At 38.1% G+C, this 24,476-nt stretch overlaps 1 protein-coding gene across 1 annotated transcript in view; it reads right to left on the bottom strand.

Moving 5' to 3' along the window:
* STK26 (serine/threonine kinase 26) overlaps positions 1–24,476 on the bottom strand; it is a 65,979-nt gene that overhangs the window by 9,538 nt on the left and 31,965 nt on the right. Inside the window, exons 3-4 of the mRNA XM_082610623.1 lie at positions 10,640–10,870; positions 2,600–2,656 (exon numbers count right to left, since the gene is read on the bottom strand). Coding sequence (XP_082466749.1) covers positions 2,600–2,656; positions 10,640–10,870 — 288 coding nt within the window. The remainder of the gene's footprint in view (positions 1–2,599; positions 2,657–10,639; positions 10,871–24,476) is intronic.

Below are 24,476 nucleotides of genomic sequence, written 5' to 3'. Positions count from 1 at the left end.
CATGTCTCTAATAGCTAACACTTCTGCCCCCGGGGCAGTGTACTGGCCTTGTGCGATTTGCCTCTGTTGTCAACTGAGGATATTCAAGAGAGGGACATTTTCCCTTTCAGAGACTATCTACTTGTGGGCTTGGGGGTGTTCCCCATACTCTTTTGACTTCCAGCCAGTCTCTAATGCACCATGTTTTGTTATGCTTTCTCTTACAGTTAGCATATTGTTTCCAACTTTTTCCCGTGGTGCTCATGTTTTATTCTCTTAACCTTACTATTATATGTGTTTTTGTTGTAAGTCACTGCAATTCTATTTGGAAAGAAGGTATAATCAATTCAATAAAATAATGTATAGTATGCTCAAAGTCTGTTCACATACAACTAATTATTTTTGTTAGAATGGGAGGGCATCTTGAGGTATACACTATATAATGTTGACATCAATACTGGTCATAATCATGTTCCATTAGTCAGGCACCAGTTTAAGGATGAACACTCTCTACCCAGCATCCCTCCTGATTTCTCTTGTCCCTGGTAGCAGTGCCCTCCTCTAAGCCTGATCCTTTCTTAGATTCCCCCAAATGATAGCATTCATTCGTACAGGACTATATGTGAAGAAGAAATAGCACATTTTCTCATCACTGGCTCTGCCTACAAAGTCCAGTCAAATGAGGTTTATAATTAAATCACAATATCATTAAGTGTTAGGGCTAGAAAAACAGAGTTCGAGAGATTACTCATCTAATTTCTTCATGGAACATTTGAGGCACAGGTTAAATGGCTTGCCCAGTATTAGCCAGCTAGTCAATGGCAGAACCAGGACTAGGATCTAGGTCTCTTGATTTTAAGAATATTTTAAGTTCATTGAATTTATGCTAATAGGTATTTGTTGTATTTACGTGGAGATCAGAATGGCAGAATGAGATTATGATCTCACAATCATTTCATTCAGAGATTTCATAAAACTGACCAAACTACTACTGGGGATACAGATTGTATTAGTTAGGGCTGGGCCAGTGTCCAGTGCTTCACATTGCTATCAGAAATCCGGATGAAAGCAGTGCACTAGCTTTGCCAATGTCTACAAAACAGGGAAGTGACATGGTAAGCACTTTTGGGGGCCAGTTAACTGTGATAAATTTGGAAAGGGTTCTTAATATTTAAGAAGTGGAAGGAGGCTCGTGGAGCAATTGTGAGGCTTCTGGTGGAGCTAATCAAAAAACTATTGTGTAATCAAACCATGTGACAAGAGAAATAGAGCTCAGATCATTTAACAGCAAGAGGAGAATGAGACCCGACTCCATATGCATGAAGGATTATTATCCAAAGAAACACCAGTTACGTTCTCTCACTAGAGAGGAGAGAGAAAGAAAAAAATGAACTCGAGCTTTAGGATATAAGAATTACATTAGACACAAGGAAGGATGACCTAACTCAGCAACTGATTAAACTGAGATGAATTCCTAGAAGATGAGGCTCTCCATCAAGTTTAATTACCATTTCTTTAGAATGGTTTAAGTATGGTTCTGTTTAAAGGGAAGAAAATCGCTTATGGTCATTTCTTTTCACAGGATTATTTGAAACTTTGGAGTCACTGGCAGTCAGGATGAAAGTCTTTGAAAAATATTTGATTACTTTCAGTCAGAAAAACTCATCTCCACTTTAAAAAATAAGAATTAAAATTACTTTTAGAAACAGCAGACTCTATAATTTCAAAGGCAGAAGCATATTATATAAAAGTCATATTATATTAAACATGGAAGAGGAGCTTAGAGCAAATTCTTTGTTTTATAGGACATCCAAGTCCAAGGAATTTATGTGTCTGGTTCACAGTCACAGATCTAGTTATAAATAGAGCCAGCGCTAGAACCTCAAACTCCCACAGGCCAGCCCGTGGTTATTCTACTACACAAACTTGTCTCTAGTCATTCATATTGCATTTTAAATACAATGTCATATTAATAAAGATTTAAAAGGCTGGGAACAACACTGACAGAATCACACCACTTGGGGAAAACAACCAGTGTTTCTCAAAAACATTTCATGCATGAACATATCTTCATTGGTTAGAACTTTTTCCGCATACTGCAGGATTTTAGCAGCCTGGTCCCTGCCCACTAAAAAGGCTGTGGCACTTCCAAGTCATTGTGACAAAGATGCCATCACATTTCCAAATGACCTATAGAGGGACAGAGAGAACTCTGCAGAGAGCTGGGTCTGTAGGCCTTCTTGGTCAGAACCCAAGAGCCAATTTTAGAGACAGTTATCTGAATGATATATTTTTTAAAAATCTAAGAACATTGAGTCTTCTCAGGGATAAGCATGTAAAGTAAAACTCTAAACTGACAGCAACTGTCACACACTCATTCCTAATTTGGGGGGAATTTTATTTTATTAAGCTGTTTGCATTTCTTACATACTTTAAGAATGCCAGCAATGTGAAGAACCCTGCAATATAGCTGAATCTATATAAGAGTAGTAGTCCTGAAGACAGAGTGAACATATTAACTAAACAACCGCTTAGCTTGTCCAAAAACCATTGCTTACTCCAATTAAAAGAAAAAAGTGCAAGTATGGATATATGTGTGTAATTATTTAAAAATACTTACAAGATCCAGTGCTGAACCGCCACCCAGGTATTCCATTATTATCCATAATTTTGAACCCTGTAAAAGCCATGCAATAGTTTAATAATTATAAACCTGAGCCAAGTAACATACTAGCATAAATGTTAAATCTGACATACTAATGTACTGGTTCTAAAAGACAGGTTTAAAATCAGTTGTTTGGAACTCATAATATATTTTTCCATAGACTATTACAAATGAAAGTCAAGTTCTGAGTCTTGGCCCTCCCTGAAACCTATTTAGCATATGATATAGCTAAATAAATAACACATTATTGTTCCTTATTGTTTAACTGTTAGCAACTTTTATAAAACCCAGAAAAAAAACATCGCTTTAAATTATTTTGAATAACAATACTGAAAGGGAAAGATAGTTACATTAAAGAATGAGGAGGTAAATAGAGACTTGTAGAAATTTTGAATGGGGCTTCTGGGTACTTCCGATGTGATTTTAGAGTTTGAGGACACTGGGTATTGTGCCTTATTTTAGCTTTTGGCTTTTGTTTTAATGTACTTTACAACTTTTACCAACCAGGATTAACGGGGATTTTTCGTACACATATGGAACCTAGAAAGAACATTGACCCCCCTCTCCCCCGAGGTAAATGGATAAGAGAAAGGGAGCGTGTAGCTTAAAAAGCATTATGATTAACTCATGTAGAATTAACTTCACTGGAAGTTGTACAAGAGGAAATGGAGCTCATAGGGGGAACACGTGTATTTGAATTACAAAACAGGTGAACACACACACACACACACACACACACACCATTCAGCTACATCAGATAAAATTTGGAATAAATCATTAAATCATTTTTCTTTCAGCTATAGTTTGAAATACGGGAGACATCTCTCTCTCCGTACCATTTCATAAGTGGTATTCTCTGAATTATTGTAGGACCACAGAATTGACTGGAAGCGGAATGGTTGGTTTTGCTAAACTGGCCAATAGCCAAATTGTGAATGGATTGTGTTCCAAAAGTCCATTTTTAAGTAAGATGTTTGGAATTTGGAAAGCAAGCATTTTCCCATAAAGATAATGCCTAGGTTCCTGGAGCAGTGTCCTCCAAAAAGACAATTTAACACAAAGGTATCCATAGTATAGCAAAAAGGATACCAGAGACACTACCATTTATACCATAACAATGTTTCTAGGGGAAAATATATTCAGCGTCGTGCTTCAGTTTGGGATGCCAGGAACACATTTCTCACCTTTACAGTCCCAGCTGTGGAATGAAGATTCTCAAGCTGTTGCCAGTAGTCCTCAAACTCTAAAATCCCTGGGAAGTACTCAGGAGTTCCATTCAAAATTTCCAAGTGTCTCCATGAGACTGGGGCTTTATTATGGCAGAGAATGGACTCCAATAACATGATGATGAGTGTTTAGGGGACACTGTAGTGGGGGGGAATGGGTTGTGGTGTAGGGTAAGGGTCCGGGGAGTGAAGGCTCAGTTAAATTAAGATGCTGACATTATGTAGGATGTATAAGAGAAAGAAAGGAACAATGTCCCCCGCCCATCTTAACATCAACTCTCTCCTGTCACAGCAGGCCAGCTTGAACTGAGAAGAGAAAGAGTGGTGTATACAGTAGGCAGGAGAGGAAATAAATCCCCATAACAGCGGGAGAGGAGAAGAGTTCCAGGAGTGGTTCATGTAACTTGTTTTCATGTATAGAAATTAGGACTCAGAACATGAGAACTGTGAACCTGATGAGTCTTCATATTTTTTTCTACAGAAGAAAAAAGTGTTTCTCACAATGCCGTACAGGCTGAGAAGTTTATCTTTTGTCACGTTTTTTTCCTAAGTACTACATTCTACCTCATGAATTCCGAATGCTTCCCATTCACCTGACATTCAAAGAAAAATAAAAAGATCTTATAAAACATGTTTATCTGTTTTGCAGTTCTGCATGAATGAAAGCACCTGTTTTCCAAGTTAAAAACAATGTGTGTCCTTTTTTTGGTACTGATTCAAAACGGAAACTTACCAAAATGTATTCATAGAAAGCTTAAAAAGTCATTAAACTTATGACTAAGCAAATTCCCGATCCGAAAAGAAGGCTTCCTCTTTGCAAGCGAGCTATTCAGTGGAACTAGGACTCTTCTGAAACAGGCAGGGAACCAGAGCTGCCTCATAGCTTTTCTGGCTGCTTCCTTCTGATTGTCACTTCTGCAGACAAACCTCGCTGGAGGATGGTTATAGGTCCAGACATTCAGAAGACTGCGAGGCAGGCAGGGGAACTGAAGCGAGGCCCAAGTGGGCACAGGCAGGAATGGCGAGCTGGTGGGGTTCCTCCCTACTCAAGCTTAACCCACACAGGCTCTTACTCGTTCCTTGTCTGCAGCAGGTCTTAATGAAAACACCAATCACAAACCAAACCAAACCCAAAAACCTAGACCCTGTGTTTGTATTCTTTTGGGGGACTACAATTTCTATCTTTGATTTCTGGTAAGAGATGTTTGTGTTGGAGAATGCAAATATGTATGTTTGGTTTGTTCTTAAATAATTTAAAAGGCTAAGTTGATATCTACATACTGGTTTACAAATCCAAAAGAGCCAAGTGACTCTAAACCTCTAAACCATAATCATATATCTGGCACATTTAAGTATAGGAAGTCCCTGAAGGAAAAATGTCACTTCTCCAATTATAAAATGATCCAAATGTTTTAACAATGGGTTGGAGGAGTTCAATTTAAAGCCCTGCATCAGGGACTTGCCTGGTGGTGCAGGGGTTAATAATCCGCCTGCCAATGCAGGGGACACGGGTTCGAGCCCTGGTCTGGGAAGATTCCACATGCCGCGGAGCAACTAAGCCCACGCGCTACAACTACTGAGCCTGTGCTCTAGAGCTCGCGAGCCACAACTACTGAGCCCACGTGTCACAACTACTGAAGCCCATGCGCCTAGAGCCCGTGCTCCGCAACAAGAAAAGCCACCGCAATGAGAAGCCTGCGCACCGCAACGAAGAGTAGCCCCCGCTCGCCGCAACTAGAGAAAGCCCACATGCAGTAACGAAGACCCAACACAGCCAAAAATAAATAAATAAATAAATAAAATAAAGCCCTGCATCAACGTGGGTGGTCAGTTAGGGGTTAGGAAATGGCTCTCTGTTCCAAAATTCAGAACACCTAAAGAGTAAGTACTTCAAGAAATAGTTACAAATGTAGAAAACAAACTTATGGTTATCAGGGGGTAAGGGGGGAGGAGGGATAAATTGGGAGATTGGGATTGACATACACACACGACTATACTATAAAATAGATTACTAATAAGGACCTACTGTATAGCACAGGAAACTCTACTCAATACTCTGTAATGGCCTATATGGGAAAAGAATCTTAAAAAGAGTGGATGTATGTATATGTATAACTGATTCATTTTGCTGTACACCTGAAACTAACATAACATTATAAATCAACTATACTCCAATAAAAATTTTAAAAAAGAGTTAAGTACTTCAGAGTTATACTGTTTACTGAGGAGAAGTTGGAGCCTCGTTTTAACAAATCACTGGTGTCTGGAGTATCAACTCCATCACCCCATGGGGCCTTTGAATTTGCCACTAAAGCAGACACTTGGCTAAAGGGGGGAGAAATGCTACTGTGGAACTTGGAATTCATTTGCTCATAGAAAAAACGTTTAAAAAAACATCTAAACTACTCATTATATATATTTATGAGATAATTATTGAACATAGATCAAGTACATGTTGAATTAAGTAGGTTGGTCTATGAAGCAGATAGCCAATCATAACACTGACCACATAAACCAGCATGTGTAAATAAAATAAGCCAGTCACCAAAGGGCAAATGTTGTATGATTCCACTTATATGAGGAGTCTACGGTAGGGAAACTCATAGAGACAGAAAGTAGAATGGTGGTTACCAAGGACTACGGTGAGTAGAGAATGGGGAGTTATAGTTTAATGGGTACAGAGTTTCAGTTGAGGAAGATGAAAAAGTTCTGGAGATGAATGCTAGTGATGGTTGTAAAATCACATGAGTGTATGAAATGCCACAGAACTGTACATTTAAAATGGTTAAAATGGTTAAAATGGTAACTTTTGTGATATATATTATACCACAATAAAAAAAGAAACAGAATGTGAAATCTTATATAACTGCAAGGAATAGTAGAGATCATCTTGCCAGATACTTTACCACCTTGGAATCGTTTTCTTCCAGTCTAGAATGCCTTGTCTATACTCCACCCTCACATCCCAAACCCTATCAAAATCATACTCAAGACCCACTTTAAATGCTACTCCCCACTTTTTGGGTTATTGCACTTGATGTACCTACCCACAGATAAGTGGGAGATATGAGACAAGTTAGATATACCTATCTGGGGCTAAGGAGAGAGGCTGAAACCAGAGACATGAACTTAGAAATTGTCAGAATGAAGTAGATGAGACCGACCAGGGCAAATATGCAGAATGAAAGGAGTGCACAGAGTAGGTGACCAAAAAATAAATATCTGCTGAATTGAATCTAATATGGGGCTTCTTAGAGGTGTATTATAGGAAGTTTAAAGCTATTCTTATTTTGAGAAAAAAACCCCCACTGTACAAGGAGGAAATATTTCCCTCTCCAATTTCCTTCAAGTTTTATAAGAAAACTATGATTTTTAAAAATTAAAGAATATTCCAGAAATATTCCAGAAACATTCACCATACATTGGAAGTAAGCACACACAAAAGTCTCAGGAAAAATAATGAGAAGGAAACAAAACTGTACAGACTCTATTCTGGAACATTTTACTTCAATCATTCAATTCTTTTTTTTAAAAATAAATATCAGTTGTTGTGGTATGTGGAGGGGGGCATATTTCCTTAACATAAACAGAAATCTAAAAGCAATTTTCAGCAGCAAATAAAGGCATGATTCAAATTCTATTCAATGCCTGAGTGAGCTTCATTTTAAGATTTACATCGAACTAGAAAAATATTTAAAGATTATAAAAGATTCTTCCAATGTTATGAGATCAGAAGGGAAGGGTTTGCTTATTTTAGCACTCGTCATAAAGACTAACTTTGTCTGTCAAGAAAATCTGCAGTGAAGTAAAATTAAAGGAAAATATTGTGGTCATACTGATGTGTCTGTCTGGTTTTTACTCTTGTTTTTAAAAACGAAGTTATACAGTGAGCTCAGTCAAAATGAATACCTAGTACATTTCTGCATGTCTCAAGGAAAGTACTACAACTACATACAGTTTCAGAGAGCATATAATTTTCTCTCAAGTGCAATAAATTTTCCTCCAGCTAACAGTGAGGGCCTTGGTTATGTCCTGTGTTAGGACGACCTGAGAAGAACCTGTATCCTACTTTACTCAACTAACTTGACTCACAAAATCTCCCGTATCATCTGAAATGGAAGGATGGGCCACAACAAGAACATAAGTCGACTGATGATGGAGTTGTCCGATGGTACTTAGAGGATGTAGCCTTGATTTCACTGACTGAACTAAACAGAACCCTGTTATATTTGATGTGATTTTAGTTTAAAAAAATTTAAGCCTGTAAAGTCACACTATGGTTTAATATAAATGGAAAATAAACAAGTGGTCAATTTACGAAAGTAATTTAAATAAATGGTATTAAAGAATTATAAAATCATATTTCTTTTTCTCTGTGTATATATATGTATATCCATATAGAGATAATATGTGTATGTACAAATAATCTAGATACAAATGTAATCAACAGCAGCCATCTGTGAATTTCTACAATTTTATCATGAAGTAACATGTTCTTCAAAGTAGGCTTTCTCATCATGTATTTTAATTAATGACGGGTAAACGAGATAAAAATAATGCAGTTTAATTCTGTAAGAAGACATCTTGGATAACAGTTTTGTATCACTAACTGGCCTGAGAACATTCAACAGTCAAGATTTGGAGAAAACAAACTATCAGTTGGATTTATTAAAAGATTAAGTATTTTTTGGGTGACTGGTACACGTATACTATGAGGAAAATTTTTTTAAATGTGAAATCTTAGTAATAAATAATAAAAACAGAGTTATAATTCATTTTCCATGCGAGTACTGAATATAAATAAAGAAAGGTTGTAAGCAAACAATAAACTCAATACCATGTCAGTACCCATTTTCAATATAATATACAATAGCGCATTTTAAATAGGGCTTCTTTAATATAAGTCAGTCACCAAAACTAGCTTATCTGATACAGGTGCCTAAAAATAGCAAGTGTTCAGATCTGCTCTAGAGTGGGTCTGGAATTACAAGGATTCAATCCAGAAAGAGTAAACCAGAATAAGCAAAACACACAGACACATCACCACCACCACCAACAAATTCCCTGGGCTGCCTACAACCACACCTGCTATGGAAATTAGAAGGGAGACTTAAAACCACTGAGATTGAATGACCACCCCCATAGGATTCCTAAAAAGGAATCTGACCCACTAAGTAAGCTTTTTAGGGAAGAATATAAAAGCAAAGTGAACCACAAAGAATCAAGTAATTAGGTGTACAGTAAAATAGAGTAATGGCTAACACTTAAAAGTATATTGTATAGGAGCTACCAGCAGTATCACCGCCTCTTGGAAGCCTTTCCTTCATACCATCATGGAAAAAAAGGGTAGAGGTGACCATTTTCTTCTTTATGCTTCATCTGTACCTTGTACACATTCAATCACAAAATCTACACTATTTTAGTGCAATATGAGACTGTGAGCTCTTTAACGGCAGGAGTTGTTCACTTTTACATCTCCATAACCTAGTACCGTGTGTGACACAGAGTGACTGTTTGGCTATTTAGTGATTCATTCTACTATGCATTAATGCCACAGTCACCTAATTCACGTACTATTAGAATAAATTAGGCTCTGTGGGGAAGTCCCTGGAAGTTCAGTGGTTAGGACTCTGAGCTTCTCCTGCAGGGGGCCTGGGTTCAATCCCGCAAGTTGCGCAGCGCGACCGAAGAAAAAAAAAAGGTTAGGCTCTGTAAAAAGCCATGAAAATCTATGAATTTCTATACCAGTATTAACTAATATAGTTTATCCTAGGGTATATTTGATCAGCAGAACATAAAAAGACAGCATCAATTTTTGTGCAGGCCAACAGCCTGATGGGTTATAAACACACCCTTTTGGCCTATAGATAGATGGACAAACAAACAAACAAAATACCTTCCCCTTTGTAAGCCCTAAAAATCAAAGATCTAACTAATACTGCCCTCCTTTGAAAAATATCAATATGGGGATACATTTTTTTAATTTTAAGGTAATTTAAACTCTAAGCTAGATTTTTCTAATTATTTATTGTTTTATATTTCAACAGACACAAATCCTGACTCTATAAATATGGAACCCAAGAACTCTGGGTTTTAGTCACCAAAGAGTTTTCTGTGATGCAGTAATAACTCCATCTGCTGGAACTTCAGGTGTCTGCTAATTCCATAATCCTGGAAACTAAAAATCCAACTTTTTGTTTGGTGGGGGGGAACAGATATTAATCTATTTAACTCCATTTCAACAAATATTTATCATGTACTTAAGATGTGCCATGCTCTGTGCTAAGTGATGTGAAAACCAAGACAGGTTGAACTAAACTCCCTGCTGTCAAGAAGCTTACAACCTAGAGGGAGAGGGAGATGTGTAAATAACCACCATAACTCAATGGAATAGTGACATGCTTACATATGCCATCAATTCTGAGGTTGAGACAGACTGGACCATTGAGAATAATGTGTAAAAGCCCAGGAAAGCTCTTTCCAGGCAAAGGATATGTCTCAAGGCTCAGGTGCCTTTCTGTTCCTCCATCAACCCAAAAGTTCAGGTGTGGAAAAATGTTGCAGCTGAGTACTGGGATGCATTCAGGATACAGCTGCTAAATCTAAAAACAGTCTATTTTGGCACTACAAATGGAGCTGAGTTCTGTCTGGAGGCCAAAGGCTGTCAAATCCTAATTTAAGACATTGCCTTTCAAAAAACACAATTAAAAAAAAGAAATACTTATAATTAAGATACCTTATGACTTAAATAATCCAGCATACACATTACCTTTAAATATGATCCATAGTATTTTGTTACATATGAGCTGTCACACTGACTCAAAACAGTTATTTCTTGCTGAATGTCTTCAATTTCATCTTCGGCTTCCTCGAGGTCTATGATTTTAATAGCAACCACTTGCTGGGTACGGTTATCAATACCTTTGAAAACTTCTCCAAAGGAGCCTTTTCCAATGCGTTCTAATTTTGTGAACAGTTCTTCTGGATCGGCTATATTATTCTAAGGGGGGGCGGGGAGAGAAAGAAAGGAAAGAACACAAACATTTTGCATCAGGTTTTTAAATGAAGGAAAATAAATCACATAAGACAATACCACATTTAAAAAAAAAAAAGCATACAAACTCCCTTGACTCTCCGCATGTGCTTTGTTAGAACAACTGTATCCCAAATGGCCAACTAGTCCATATTCTATTGGATCACCCACACTAAGTGGGCTTAGCTGATCCTGCTACCACAATCTCCTAGAGCAAATGTTGTCTCTGGTGCACACCAAAGGGCCAGACTCTTTTTAGAATAAAGCAGCTGAATATACACAATTTGCACATTAATGTAATGGTAGTGATAATGAGAGAATACCTAATCTAAGCTATAGGTAGGTGAGTTGTTAAAATTGTTACATTCCACCAGCAAAATATTACCTTTTAACTCTCCTCTCTCTCCAACTTGGACATCCTAATCACTGTATCTATACTTCTAAACCACCATATAAACAACACAGAGAACAAAAGACCCAAGAATCTACAAGTCCTTTTTTTCTTCTTTACTTGGGATCCTATCTGTATGTAATGTTCTCATCAATGGCTGAAGTAAGATTCTATGCTTTTATCATGATTGCAAGTACTCATAAGGAAATGGTAATATGTTGAACTTTCACAACACATCTCACAGTAGGAATCCAGAATAAATCAATATTTTGCTACAACAAAATCTGAATCAAGCATAAGGCTTTAGGTTAACAGATGTATAGGCATGACTTAGATTTATAAATTCACTGCCCTTTCCTGATTCAGAAATATCCTTTATCTAACAGTGTACAATTGTGAATTCAAATTTTACTCCCACAAGATAACCTTTAACCTTACTTAAACTCATATTGCTGAATATATACTACTGATCAAGTAGAAAAAAAGATTTCCAAACCTCACAAAAATGGCATGTTATTTATTATTTTTATTTATTTTTTTTCATGGGAAGGCGTTTTATTTTAAATATAGCAGTGTATACATGTCAATCTAATTTATACTTAAGTGCTTTATTAGTCCAGACCTAAAACCTTACTTTGAGTTCCTTCAAAATATAGAAGGATGCTATATAATTCTGATGAACTGTCTATATTTAATTTGTTAATTGGACATAGATTATCTGTTCATTTATTACAGTTTAACCTGGTCATCAATTTCAGGGGACAAATTATTGAGATAGCATGTTCCCTTATATCTTCTTTTATTAGACAAATAGATCATTAAAGTTTATTATTTTTCTGTCAAGTTTGTTGCACCATCATCACCAAATAGACCCAGTAAACTGCCTGCTTTTGAGTAACTTAAAAACTTATGACTGATTTTAAAGAATTTCGCCAATTTTTCTTTTTTCAACCAGCCTAAATGACAGTTCGCACATGACCTGCTAAATTTATAAGCTTCCCCATTCTCCTTGATTGGATTTTTTCTATTTCTAAAAGACACTTTCCATGTATGCCATAGTTTCTTTGATATGGCAAGCTACTTGCTATACCCATCCACCTCTAGTATTCACATGGGACAAATACATCTTCAGCTGCCCATATGAGCTTTTAAAAATAGTTTAGGCTTCGTAGGTTGCAGATGTTTCTTTAATGCTAACATTTTGTTATAATACCTTCTCCAAAACTTGCGTACCATCGTTATTGATTTACTTGGTGCTTAATTTCTTACCAAGACATTGTGATTAGTATCACATAGTATAATAGCTAACCCACAAGTTACCTCTTCCTACTTTTGGTGATGGTTCTTGTCTTTCTAGTACCTTGCAGCAAAATACTCACCAAATAGCTCAGTGATAGGTTCACCACCCTATAACTTCCTAAATTCAGTGAATTTGGAAAAATAAAAAGAGCAAATCTTTCCATTTTTCTGATGTAACTACAAAATAATCTAAAAGTTATAAATATACCATTGATTAAAAAGTAGAGGGCTTCCCTGGTGGCGCAGTGGTTGAGAGTCTGCCTGCCGATGCAGGGGCCACGGGTTCGTGCCCCGGTCCGGGAAGATCCCACATGCCGCAGACCGGCTGGGCCCGTGAGCCATGGCTGCTGAGCCTGCACGTCCGGAGCCTGTGCTCCGCAATGGGAGAGGCCACGGCAGTGAGAGGCCCGCATACCGCAAAAAAAAAAAGTAGATAGTATTGAATATATACTTTCTGATAACACATTCTGGACTAGGAGGTATATTAACTCTATGATGAGATTTTTTGTTGTTGTTGGAAGAAACAAAGATTAAATCCTAATCTTCTTAATTCGTGTTTTAAAAGGATTTGACTGAAACAATCAACCCTAGGGAGAACACAGCTGTTCTTGATTTCTATAATAAATGGGTTCCTGAAAGTATGTAAATCAAAGATTTAAAAATCAAGTCACATTTTGAATTTTAAACATGCTCTGAAGTGAATCCTAACTCATCAATAAATATAATTTAAGATTTTCAATCAAGGAATACCAAGTTGGAAAAAGAGAAAGATCTCTCATTTACACAACATTTGCACTTCCCAATCTTTTATTTTGGGACTAAAACTTCTCATGCAAAACCCCAATTTTCGGAGTGGAGGGAACCTTGAAAACAAGTTTTCATTAGTATAACCTCATCTCCCTGACTCCCTGAATCTGGGATAGATAATACCTAAGTTCTAACTCCCCATTCACCACGTCGCCAGCTTCTTAAACAAAGTAAGACATACTTCCTTTTGGTTTTTCATGCAAGGGCAAAAGTCAAGTAAACAAATGGTAAACACTCCAAGCAATGCAATTTAGAAACCACCTTTATAAAGATGCTGGCTTGCCCAATCATTCACATTCACTCTTCTTTAGAGCCTCTAAGAAAATCAAGTCAGCTCCCTCTCAACACAAATCAAATAGTCTCTTAAGAATATTAAAATTTCTAAATCTTTCTATCTCTATTGCAAAATTAGTTTACTGCTATATCTGTGTTTGCATTGCCTTCTTAAAGCCATAGCCCAGGAAGGAGCTCTATGTTCTGTAGCAGCAAAAAGGATGAATGGCTAAATTAATGTCACATTGCTTTACAACTAATGGTAGATGACTATACACGTTGCACAAAAATGCATCTGTGAAAATGAAAACCTCAGAGATCCATCTCAGGACATTCTCATTATTCCTTGACCTTCATCACCTGTCCTTAGCTTGGATTTGGACTCTTCAGCTATAGGTACATTGTAACAAATTTAAGTCTTAGACAGTATCATCGCCACTAAAACAGCAAAGATAACAACAACCGTTTAGTATGGAAATACTCTGAGGAGTCCAAAGGGGAAAAATGTAGGATGATTATCTTACTTGTCTCCTGTGGAAAGTCAGGGGAGGATGGGAGGGAGATCAAGATGGCAGAGTAGGAGGATGCTGAGCTCACCTCCTTCCACGAACACATCAAAATATATCTTACATATGAAGCAACTCCTGCTGAAAACAACCTGGATCCTGACATAAAGGCTCTTCTACAACCAAGGCTATAAAGAAAGAGTTGCATAGAGTTGGGCAGGAAGGGAGGAAAAGCATCTAGTTGGGGCAAGTGCCCAAGTAGGGGACACACAAGAGGCAGGGGATATCACAGCCTCAAGGATTCTCCGTGGGTAGTGATGGGTTCAAGCCACATGTTGGGCCTGACTCTGGGAAGATGAGTCCCCTTAGCTGGTTTGAAAACCAGTGGGACTTACCAGAGGGCTGTAAGAAATCGACACTCCACTCATGAAGAGCATGCATACACTTGCTTACTCCCAGCGAACAAGGCGGAGGAAACAGACTGAAAACTACCTGGAGCTCTGGCTGGTTTCCCACAACTGCCACAGCCTTCTCCTCAGCCTGCACCGGGTGCCCACTACAGTCTCTTTTGCTCCGGTGCAGCTCTCCACTGCCACAAAGGCTGATGCTGCCAAGGAGAGTGTTCACACTTAGAGAGAATGGAGCTGCCTCAGACCCAACCCTGCCTCTGAACAAGGGGAAGGCAGTCATTACCAGCATGCACATGAGGAAGCAGCAGATTGAAAATTGCCTGGGGTTTGGACTAACTTGCTGGGACTGTCCCAGCACTTACCCTGGCCTGTCCCGCAGGTCCCCTCTAGTACCTGTTGCTCCAGTGCTGCTCTCCACTAGGGCAGAGGTGCCACTGCCAGGGGGGTGGTGCACACACTTAGAGGGAAAGGAACCAGCTCGGACCTGACCTTCAGGGCTTCTGCTCCAGTACCTTGGGCACCAACTCTGCCTCCAGTGAGGCAGTGATGGCCACTGAGCATAGAAGAAGCCCTGGCTCTGGCTCTAGCCCTTCCATCTCCAGCACCACCTTCTACCAAGCTGATAGCTGCCATCACACCCTGGGGGAAGATGTGACTCTTGCTCACGTCATATCTGGCTCTCCTACCATAGCCACTGGGCACACGTAGACTGCATAGGGATGCTCCCACAGAAGCGTCAGATAGGTAACTCACCTAACTTCATAGAGACAGAGAAAGTTAAACAAAATGAGAAGACAGAAGAATATGTTTCAAATGAAAGAACAAGAAAAAAAACCCTGAAAAAAGTCCTAATGAAACAGAGATAATTAATTTACCAGAGAAAGAGTTCGAAGCTTTAGTAATAAGAATACTAGCTGAACTTGGGGAAAGAATAGATGAACACAGTGAGAATTTTAGCTAGTAACTAGAAAGTATAAAAACAAACCAGTCAGAACTGAAGAATACAATAACTGAAATGAAAAATACACTAGAGGGAATTAATAGAAGATTAGGTGATACAGAAGAATGCCTAAGTGATCTGGAAGATAAAAGAATGTAAATCATGCAATCAAAAGAGCAAAAATAAAAACACATTTTGGAAAATGAGGATAGTTTAAGGGGCTTATGAGACAACATCAAGCATACTAACATTTGTACTGTAGGGGTCCCAGAAGGAGGAGAGAGAGAGAGAGAGGGGTAGAAAATGTACTTGATGAAATTATGGATGAAAAATTCCTGAAGCTGAAGAAGGAAATAGATTTCTGGGTACAGGAAACACAGAGAGTCCTAAACAAGATGAACCCCAGGAGAGCCAGACCAAGACATATCAGACTTAAAATGGTGAAAGTTAAAGATAAAGAGAGAATTCTAAAGTGAGCAAGAGAAAAATAAAGAGTCACATACAACAGAACCTCCATAAGGCTATCAGCTGATTTTTCTGCAGAAATTTTGCAGGCCATAAGGGAGTAGCATGATATATTTAAAGTGCTGAAAGGGAAAAATCTACAACCTAGGATACACTACCAAGAAAGGCTATCATTCAGAATTGAAGGAGAGATAAAGCACTACTCAGACAACCAAAAACTAAAAGAGTTCATCAATAGTAAACTGACCTTAGATGAAGTGTTAAAGGGTTTTCTTTAAATGGAAAAGAAAAGGCTACAAGAAGTAAGAGTTTATAGGAAAGGAAAAATCCCACTAGTAAAGGAAAATATATAGTAAAGGATGTAGACCAATCACTTAAGTAAACTAGTATGGTTTGTGAACACCTAGAAGGGTGGAATAGGGAGGGTGGGAGGGAGGAAGATGCAAGAGGGAAGAGATATGGGTACATATGTATATGTATAACTGATTCACTTTGTTATAAAGCAGAAACTAACAACAACAACAAAAAATGAACTATCAAGCCATGAAAACACATAGAGGAATCTTAAATGCACATTATTAAGTGAAAGAAGCCAATCTGAAAAAGCTACATACTATATGATTCCAACTATATGGCATTCTGCAAAAAGACAAGCTGTGAAGACAGTATCATAATCAGTGTTTGCCAGAGGTTAGGTAGGAGGGAGGGATGAATAGCTGGAGCACAAAGGACTTTTAGGGCAGCTGAACTATTCCACATGATACTACAATGGTAGATACAAGTCATACATTTGTTAAAACCCATAGAATGTACAATACCAAAGGTGAACCCTAATGTAAACTGTGGACTTTGGGTACTAATGATATATCACTGTAGATTCATCAATTAACAAATGTACCCCTTTGGGGCAGGATGTTGATAACGGGGGGAGGTACTGTGCACGTGTGGGCATGGGGGTATAGGAGAACGCTCTGTACTTTCTGTTCAATTTTGCTGTGAACCTACAATTGCTCTAAAAAAATAAAGTTTATTAATTAAAAAAAAGACAACAATTGTAAAATCAAGTACAATGATACAAAAGTTAGAGACAAACATGAAGATGTAAAATATGTCATCAAAAACACACAATGTTGGGGAGAGGAGTAAAAAATGTAGATCTTTAAAATGTGGTTGAACTTAAATGACTACCAGTTTAAAACAAGTAGATATAGTTATAGGTCAACATATAGGAAACCGATGGTAAGCACAAATCAAAAACCACGATAGATTAAAAAAAAATGAAAAAGAAAGGAACACACACATACCATTTAAGAAAATCTACAAACCACAAGAGAAGAAAGAGAAGAAGAAATGAACAAAGAAGTACAAAAACAACCAGAAAACAAGTAATAAAATGGCAATAAGTAGATAGCTATCAATACTTACTTTAAATGTCAATGGACTAAATGCTCCAATCAGGAGACATAGGGTACCTACTGTATAGCACAGGGAACTCTTCTCAATACTCTCTAAAGACCTATATGGGGAAAGAATCTAAAAAAGAGTGGATCTATGTTTATGTATAACTGATCCACTTTACTGTACAGCAGAAACTAACACAACATTGTAAATCAACTATACTCCAATAAAAGCAAAACAAAACAAAACAAAAGACATAGGGTGATTAATTGGATAAAATAACAAGACCTATAAATATGCTGTACAAGACACTCACTTCAGAGCTAAAGACACACAGACTGAAAGTGAGAGGATAGAGAAAGATATTTCATCCAAATGGAAATGACAAGAAAGCAGGGGTAGCAATACTCATATCAGACAAATAGACTTTAAACCAAAGGCTACAACAAAAGACAAAAAAAGGGCATTATATAATGATAAATGGATCAATACAAGAGGAGGATATTAAATTCATTAACATGTATGTACACAATACAGGAGAATGTAAATATGTAAGGCAAATATTAACAAACTTAAAAGGAGAAATTGACAATAATACAATGATAGTAGGGAACTTTTAATACCCCACTTACATCAATGGACAGACAACCAAGACAAAAAATCAATAAGGTAACAATGGTCTTAAATGACACAACAGACAAGTTGGACTTAATAGATATTGACTTACATGACATTCCATCCCAAAAGAGCAAAATACACATTCTTTTCAAGTGCACATGAAACGTTCTCCAGGATAGATCACATGCTAGGCCACAAAACAAATTTCTCAACAAATTTAAGAGACTAGAAATTAGATTAAGCATTTTTTCCAACCACAATGGTATGAAACTAGGAATCAATTACAAAAGAAAAATGGGGAAAACACAAACAAGTGGAGACTAAACAATATGCTACTAAAAGACCAATGGGTCAATGAAGAAATCAAAGAGAAAATGATAAAATACCTCAAGACAAATGAAAGTGGAAACACAACTTTCAAAAATCTATGGGAAGCAGGGGAGACCTTCAAGATGGCAGAAGAGTAAGACGTGGAGATCACTTTCCTCCCCACAAATACATCACAAATATATCTACATGTGGAACAACTCCTACAAAACACCTACTGAACGCTGGCAGAAGACCTCAGACTTCCCAAAAGGCAAGAAACTCCCCACGTACCTGGGGAGGTCAAAAGAAAAAAAGAAAAAAACAGAGACAAAACAATAGGGACAGGACCTACACCTCTGGGAGGGAGCAGTGAAGGAGGAAAAGTTTCCACACACCAGGAAGCCCCTTACTGGCAGAGATGGGGGTGGCGGGGTGGAAGCTCCAAAGCCAAGGAGGAGAAAACAGCAACAGGGGTGCAGAGGGCAAAGTGGAGAGATTCCAGCACAGAGGATCAGTGCCAACCAGCACTCACCAGCCCGAGAGGCTTTGTCTGCTCAACCACCAAGATGGGTGGGGCTTGGGACCTGAGGCTCCAGCTTCTTCAGAGGTCAGATCCCAGGGAGAGGACTGGGGTTGGCTGCATGAACACAGCCTGAAGGGGGCTAGTGCACCACACCTAGCTGGGAGGGAGTTGGGGAAAAAGTCTGGACCTGCCTAAGAGGCAAGAGACCATTGTTTCGGGGTGCGTGAGGAGAGGGGATTCAGAGCACTGCCTCAACAGGCTCCAGAGAGGGACACAAGCTGCGGCTATAAGCACGGACCCCAGAGATAGGCATGAAATGCTAAGGCTGCTACTGCAGCCACCAAGAAGCCTGTGTGCAAGCACAGGTCACTATCCACACCTCCCCTCCTGGGAGCCTGTGCAGCCTGCCACTGCCAGGGTCCCGTGATCCAGGGACAACTTCCCCGGGGAACACATGGCATGCCTCAGGTTGTTGCAACATCATGCTGGCCTCTGCCACCGCAGGCTCGCCCCACATGCCGTACCCCATCTTTCCCCCAGTCTGAGTGAGCCAGAGCATCCTAATCAACTGCTACTTTAACCCCGTTCTGTCTGGGCAGGGAAGAGATGCCCTCAGGTGACCTACATGCAGAGGTGGAGCCAATCCAAAGCTGAACCCCAGGAGCTGTGCAAACAAAGAAGAGAAAGGGAAATTTCTCCCAGCAGCCTCAGGAGCATCAAATTAAATCTACACATTCAACTTGATGTACCCTGCATCTGTGGAATACCTGAATAGACAACAAATCAACCCAAATTTGAGGCAGTGGATGTAGGGAGCAATGATATATACATATGTTTTTTTCCTTTTACTCTTTCTGTGAGTATGAGTATGTTTCCTTGTGTGATTTTGTCTGTATAGCTTTGCTTTTACAATTTGTTCTAGGGTTATGTCTGTCTGTTTTTTATGTTTGCTTGGTTGTTTTTTTCTTTTTCTAATTACTTTTTACAATTTTTATTTTAAATAATTATTTTTTATTTTAAAAACTTTATTTTCTTTTTCTCTTTCTTTTTTTCTCCCTTTTCTTCTGAGCCATGTGGCTGACAGGGTCTTCGTGCTCTGGCTGGGTGTCAGGCCTGTCCCTCTGAGGTGGGAGAGCCAACTTCAGAACACTGGATCACCCAAGATGTCACGGCTCCACATAATATCAAACAGTGAAAGTTCTCCCAGAGATCTCCATCTCAACACTAAGACCCAGCTCCACTCAACAACCAGCAAGCTACAGTACTGGACACCCTATGCAAAACAACTAGCAAGAGAGGAACACAACCCCACCCAATAGCAGAGAGGCTGCCTAAAATAATAATAAGGTCACAGACACCCCAAAACACACCACTGGACACTGTCCTGCCCACCAGAAAGACAAGATCCAAATTCATCCACCAGAATATAGAGACTAGTCCCCTCCACCACAAAGCCTACACAAGCCACTGAAACAACCTTAGCCACTGGGGGCAGACACCAAAAGGAATGGAAACTACGAATCTGCAGCCTGCAAAAAGGACACCCCAAACACAGTAAGTTAAGCAAAATGAGAAGACAGAGAAACACACAGTAGATGAAGGAGCAACGTAAAAATCCACCAGACCAAACAAATGAAGAGGAAATAGGCAGCCTACCTGAAAAAGAATTCAGAGTAATGATACTAAAGATGATCCAAATGCTTGGAAATAGAATGGAGAAAATACAAGAAACGTTTAACAAGGACCTAGAAGAACTAAAGAGCAAACAAACAATGATGAACAACACAATACATAAAATTAAAAATTCTCTAGAAGGAATCAACAGCAGAATAACTGAGGCAGAAGAACGGCTAAGTGATCTGGAAGATAAAACAGTGGAAATAACTGCTGCAGAGCAGAATAAAGAAAAAAGAATGAAAAGAATTGAGGACAGGCTCAGAGACCTCTAGGACAACATTAAACACACCAACATTGGAATTATAGGGGTCCCAGAAGAAAAAGAGAAGAAGAAAGGGACTGAGAAAATATTTGAAGAGATTAGAGTTGAAAACTTCCCTAATATGGGAAAGGAAATACTTAATCAAGTCCAGGAAGTGCAGAGAGTCCCATACAGGAAAAATCCAAGGAGAAACACCAAGACACATATTAATCAAACTATCAAAAATTAAATACAAGGAAAAAATATTGAAAGCAGCAAGGGAAAAACAATGAACAACATACAAGGAAATACCCAAAAGGTTAACAGCTGATCTTTCAGCAGAAACTCTGCAAGCCAGAAGGTAGTGATAGGACATATATAAAGTGATAAAAGGGAAAAACCGAAAACCAAGAATACTCTAACCAGCAAGGATCTCATTCAGATTCAACAGAGAAATTAAAAGCTTTACAGACAAGCAAAAGCTAAGAGAATTCAGCACCACCAAACCAGCTCTACAACAAATGCTAAAGGAATTTCTCTAGGCAAGAAACACAAGAGAAGGAAAAGACCTACAATAACAAACCCAAAACAATTAAGAAAATGGTAATAAGAACATACATATCAATAATTACCTTAAATGTAAATGGATTAAATGCTCCAACCAAAAGATATAGACTGGCTGAATGGATACAAAAACAAGACCCGTATATATGCTGTCTACAAGAGACCCACTTCAGACCTAGGGACACATACAGACTGAAAGTGAGGGGATGGAAAAAGATATTCCATGCAAGTGGAAATCAAACGAAAGCTGGAGTAGCAATTCTCATATCAGACAAAATAGACTTTAAAATAAAGACTACTACAAGAGACAAAGAAGAACACAACATAATGATGAAGGGATCAGTCCAAGAAGAAGTTTTAATAATTGTAAATATTTATGCACCCAACATAGGAGCACCTCAATACGTAAGGCAAATGCTAACAGCCATAAAAGGGGAAGTTGACAGTAACACACTCGTAGTAGGGGATGTTAACACCCCACATTCACCAATGGACAGATCATCCAAAATGAAAATAAATAAGGAAACACAAGCTTTAAATGATACACTAAACAACATGGACTTAACTGATATTTATAGGACGTTCCATCCAAAAACAACAAAATATACTTTCTTCTCAAGGGCTCATGGAACATTCTCCAGGATAGATCATATCTTGGGTAACAAATCAAGCCTTGGTAAATTGAGGAAAATTGAAATCGTATCAAGTATCTTTTCTGACCACAATGCTATGAGACTACAATCAATCACAGGAAAAATTCTGTAAAAAATACACACACATGGAGGATAAACAATAAACTACCAAGTAACCAAGATATCACTGAAGAAATCAAAGAGGAAATCAAAAACTACAAGAAACAAATGACCATGCAAACACAATGATCCAAAACCTATGGGATGCATCAAAAGCAGTTCTAAGAGGGAAGTTTATAGTAATACAATCCTACCTCAAGAAACAAGAAACATCTCAAATAAACAACCTTACCTTATACCTAAAGGAATTAGAAAAAGGAGAACCAAAAAAAACCCAAAGGTAGCAGAAGGAAAAAAATCATAAAGATCAGATCAGAAATAAATGAAAAAGAAATGAAGGAAATGATAGCAAAGATCAATAAAACTAAAAACTGGTTCTGTGAGAAGAGGAACAAAATTGATAAACCATTAGCCAGACTCATCAAGGAAAAAAGGGAGAAGACTCCAATCAACAGAATTAGAAATGAAAAAGGAGAAGTAACAACTGACACTGCAGAAATACAAAGGATCAAGAGAGATTACTAGAAGCAACTATATGCCTATAAATTGGACAACCTGGAAGAAATGGACAAATTCTTAGAAAATCACAACCTTCTGAGACTGAATGAGGAAGAAACAGAAAATATAAACAGACCAGTCACAAGCACTGAAATTGACATTGTGATAAAAAATTTTCCAACAAACAAAATCCCAGGACCAGATGGCTTCACAGGTGAATTCTGCCAAACATTTAGAGAAGAGCAAACACCCATCCCTCTCAAACTCTTCCACAATACAGCAGAGGGAGGAACACTCCCGAACTCATTCAAGGAGGCCACCATCACCCTGATACCAAAACCAGACAAAGATGTCACAAAGAAAGAAAACTATTGGCCAATATCACTGATGAACATAAATGCAAAAATCCTCAACAAAATACTAGAAAACAGAATCCAACAGCACACTAAAAGGATCATACACTATGATCAAGTGGGGTTTATCCCAGGAATGCAAGTATTCTTCAATATACACAAATCAATCAATGTGATACACCATATTAACAAATTGAAGGAGAAAAACCATATGATCATCTCAATAGATGCAGAGAAAGCTTCTGACAAAATTCAACACCCATTAATGATTAAAAAAAAAAAACCTCCAGAAAGTAGGCATAGAGGGAACTTTCTTCAACATAATAAAGGCCATATATGACAAACCCACAGCAAACATCATCCTGAATGGTGAAAAGCTGAAACCATTTCCACTAAGATCAGGAATAAGACAAAGTTGCCCACTCTCACCACTATTATTCAACATAGTTTTGGAATTTTAGCCACAGCAATCAGAGAAGAAAAAGAAATAAAAGGAATCCAAATCGGAAAAGAAGAAGTAGAGTTGTCACTGCTTGCAGATGACATGCTACTATACATAGAGAATCCTAAAGATGCTACCAGAAAACTACTAGAGCTAATCAATGAATTTGGTAAAGTAGCAGAATACAAAATTAATGAACAGAAATCTCTTGCATTCCTATACACTAATGATGAAAAATCTGAAAGAGAAATTAAGGAAACACTCCCATATAGCACTGCAACAAAAAGAATAAAATACCTAGGAATAAACCTACCTAAGGAGACAAAAGACCTGTATGCAGAAAAGTATAAGACACTGATGAAAGAAATTAGATGATACACACAGATGGAGAGATATACCATGTCCTTGGACTGGAAGAATCAAAATTGTGAAAATGACTACTACCCAAAGCAATCTACAGATTCAATGCAATCCCTGTCAACCTACCACTGGCATTTTTCACAGAACTAGACCAAAAAATTTCACAATTTGTATGGAAACACAAAAGACCCCAAATAGCCAAAGCAATCTTGAGAAAGAAAAATGGAGCTGGAGGAATCAGGCTCCCTGACTTCAGATTATACTACAAAGCTACAGTAATCAAGACAGTATGGTACTGTCACAAAAATAGAAATATAGATCAATGGAACAGGATAGAAAGCCCAGAGATAAACCCACGCACATATGGTCACCTTATCTTTGATAAAGGAGGCAAGAATATACAATGGAGAAAAGGCAGCCTCTTCAATAAGTGGTGCTGGGAAAACTGGACAGCTACAAGTAAAAGAATGAAATTAGAACACTCCCTAACACCATACACAAATATAAACTCAAAATGGATTAAAGACCTATATGTAAGGCTGTACACCATCAAACTCTTAGAGGAAAACATAGGCAGAAAACTCTGTGACATAAGTCACAGCAAGACCTTTTTGATCCACCTCCTAGAGAAATGGAAATAAAAACAAAAATAAACAAATGGGAGTTAATGAAGCTTAAAAGCTTTTGCACAGCAAAGGAACCATAAACAAGATGAAAAGACTACCCTCAGAATGGGAGAAAATATTT

Source organism: Mesoplodon mirus, assembly GCF_964341445.2.
Source record: "Mesoplodon mirus genome assembly, chromosome: X".
Lineage (NCBI taxonomy): Eukaryota > Metazoa > Chordata > Mammalia > Artiodactyla > Ziphiidae > Mesoplodon > Mesoplodon mirus.
Note: the sequence above shows the minus strand (reverse complement) of the source record. Positions and strands in the feature narration are given on the sequence as shown.